The sequence below is a fragment of the Lampetra fluviatilis genome, chromosome 70, assembly GCF_964198595.1.
Source record: "Lampetra fluviatilis chromosome 70, kcLamFluv1.1, whole genome shotgun sequence".
Lineage (NCBI taxonomy): Eukaryota > Metazoa > Chordata > Hyperoartia > Petromyzontiformes > Petromyzontidae > Lampetra > Lampetra fluviatilis.
This window is the reverse complement of record NC_136344.1, coordinates 1583213-1585950: the sequence shown is the minus strand read 5'-3', so window position 1 is coordinate 1585950 and position 2738 is coordinate 1583213. Positions and strand designations below refer to the sequence as shown.

At 66.9% G+C, this 2738-nt stretch overlaps 1 protein-coding gene across 1 annotated transcript; it reads right to left on the bottom strand.

Annotated features, from left to right (window-relative positions):
* Positions 1-243: 243 nt before the first annotated feature.
* C70H19orf12 (chromosome 70 C19orf12 homolog) lies at positions 244-2070 on the bottom strand. The gene is made up of 2 exons (XM_078883388.1): positions 1770-2070; positions 244-527 (listed from the first exon to the last, which is right to left on the bottom strand). Exons 1-2 carry the CDS (start codon positions 1930-1932, stop codon positions 244-246), a joined length of 447 nt encoding a protein of 148 aa, XP_078739514.1. The 5' UTR covers positions 1933-2070.
* Positions 2071-2738: the final 668 nt, after the last annotated feature.

Below are 2738 nucleotides of genomic sequence, written 5' to 3'. Positions count from 1 at the left end.
ACCACTACCACCACCACCACCACTACCACCACCACGCGGCTCTTCAACAATCTCCAGATCCTCGGCCTAGTCGCCGGCTCCAACGATGACATTCACCCGGCCACGTTCGCTATGACGTCCACCCAACGTCCACCCAACGTCCACCCAACGTCCACCCAACGTCCACCCAACGTCCACCCAACGTCCACCCAACGTCCGCCCCGCCCACCGCCCCGCCCCCACCGCCCCCACCGCCCCCCCCCGTCAGTCCGGGTAGCTCTCCACCTGGGCTCCCATCCTCCCCGTCAGCTGCTCCACCACGGCGGTCAACACGGTGTTGCCGAGGTTGCCGCCGCCGCTGGCGCTGGTGGCGGCGAGCAGCGCCAGCAGCTGTGCCGCGTCGCTCCACTCCAGCCCGCCCACGGCGCCGGCCGCCGCCTCGGCCAGACGGCGCCGCTCCGACTCCGGTAGCTCGGCAAGCACCTCGTGGAGAGGGCGGAAGGTGCCGCGGGTCACCGCCATGCCCACCAAGCCACCCAGAGCACCACCTGGGGGGGGTGGGGGGTGGGGGTGGTGGGTGGGGGTGGGGTGGGGGGGTGGGTGAGTGGGTTGGTGAGTGAATGAGTAAATGAGTGGGTGGGTGGGTGAGTGGGTGGGTGGGTGAGTGGGTGAGTGGGTGAGTGGGTGAGTGGGTGGGTGGGTGGGTGAGTGGGTGGGTGAGTGGGTGAGTGAGTGGGTGAGTGGGTGGGTGGGTGGGTGGGTGAGTGAGTGGGTGGGTGGGTGGGTGGGTGAGTGGGTGAGTGAGTGGGTGAGTGGGTGGGTGGGTGGGTGAGTGGGTGGGTGAGTGGGTGAGTGAGTGGGTGAGTGGGTGGGTGGGTGGGTGGGTGGGTGGGTGAGTGGGTGGGTGGGTGAGTGGGTGAGTGAGTGAGTGGGTGGGTGAGTGAGTGGGTGAGTGGGTGGGTGGGTCAGTGAGTGGGTGAGTGGGTGGGTGAGTGGGTGGGTGAGTGAGTGAGTGGGTGGGTGGGTGGGTGGGTGAGTGAGTGGGTGGGTGGGTGGGTGAGTGGGTGAGTGAGTGGGTGAGTGGGTGGGTGGGTGGGTGAGTGGGTGGGTGAGTGGGTGAGTGAGTGGGTTGGTGAGTGAATGAGTAAATGAGTGGGTGAGTGAGTGGGTGAGTGGGTGGGTGGGTGAGTGAGTGGGTGGGTGGGTGGGTGAGTGAGTGGGTGGGTGGGTGGGTGAGTGGGTGAGTGAGTGAGTGAGTGGGTGGGTGAGTGAGTGGGTGGGTGAGTGAGTGAGTGGGTGGGTGAGTGAGTGGGCGAGTGGGTGAGTGAGTGGGTGAGTGGGTGAGTGAGTGAGTGAGTGGGTGGGTGAGTGAGTGGGTGGGTGAGTGAGTGAGTGGGTGGGTGGGTGAGTGAGTGGGTGGGTGGGTGGGTGAGTGAGTGGGTGGGTGGGTGGGTGAGTGGGTGAGTGAGTGAGTGAGTGGGTGGGTGAGTGAGTGGGTGGGTGGGTGGGTGGGTGGGTGAGTGAGTGGGTGGGTGGGTGAGTGAGTGGGTGGGTGGGTGAGTGAGTGAGTGGGTGGGTGGGTGAGTGAGTGGGTGGGTGGGTGGGTGGGTGGGTGAGTGGGTGAGTGGGTGGGTGGGTGAGTGAGTGGGTGGGTGAGTGAGTGGGCGAGTGGGTGAGTGAGTGAGCAAGCGAGTGGGTGGGTGAGTAAGTAAGTAAGTGGGTGAGTGAGTGAGCGGGGTGAGCGGGCGAGCGAGCGAGCGGGCGAGCAAGCGAGCGAGCGAGTGACTGACCGGCGGCGATGCCCACGGGTCCAGCAGCGATGAGTCCCCCCAGGAGTGCGATGCCTCCCGTGACGATGGCGCCCTTGCCGGCCTGGGTCAGCGCCACCTGCACCCCGCGCTGGCGCGCCAGCGTCGACACCACCTCCATCAGCTCGTCCACCCGCAGCACCATCGCTCACCAGCTCGCTCACCGAGTCGATCACCAGCTCGCTCACCAGCTCGCTCACCGAGTCGATCACCAGCTCGCTCACCAGCTCGCTCACCGAGTTGATCACCAGCTCGCTCACCGGGTCGATCACCAGCTCGCTCACCAGCTCGCTCACCAGCTCGCTCACCGGCTCGCTCACCGGGTCGCTCACCAAGTCGCTCACCAGCTCGCTCACCAGCTCGCTCACCAGCTCGCTCACCAAGCTCGCCACGACCAAGGTCGCCCTGCCGAGGAGAGAATTGCCGAATAGAATCACCCGGAAATGTCTGTCCGTCCCGCGCGTGACGTCACTCCACATGAGCCCCCACCCCCCTGGCGTGACGTCACTCCACGAGGCCCCACCCCCCGGGCGTGACGTCACTCCACATGAGGCCCCACCCCCCCTGCGTGACGTCACTCCACATGAGCCCCCACCCCCCTGGCGTGACGTCTCAACATATGAGGCCCCACCCCCCTCGCGTGACGTCACTCCACATGAGGCCCCACCCCCCTCGCGTGACGTCACTCCACATGAGGCCCCACCCCCCTCGCGTGACGTCACTCCACATGAGGCCCTACCCCCCTGGCGTGACGTCACTCCACATGAAGCCCACCCCCCCCACGTGACGTCACTCCACATGAGGCCCCCACCCCCCCCTGCGTGACGTCACTCCCCATGAGCCCCCACCCCCCACGTGACGTCACTCCACATGAGCCCCCACCCCCCTGGCGTGACGTCACTCCACATGAGCCCCCACCCCCCTGGCGTGACGTCACTCCACATGAGCCCC

Bases quoted from the DNA above. Each gene is read 5' to 3' on its own strand.
- C70H19orf12 (XM_078883388.1), bottom strand. From the start codon at position 1,932: ATGGTGCTGCGGGTGGACGAGCTGATGGAGGTGGTGTCGACGCTGGCG. The intron at 528-1,769 runs GTCAGTCACTCG...CACCCCCCCCAG, and splicing joins ACCCGTGGGCATCGCCGCCG to GTGGTGCTCTGGGTGGCTTG.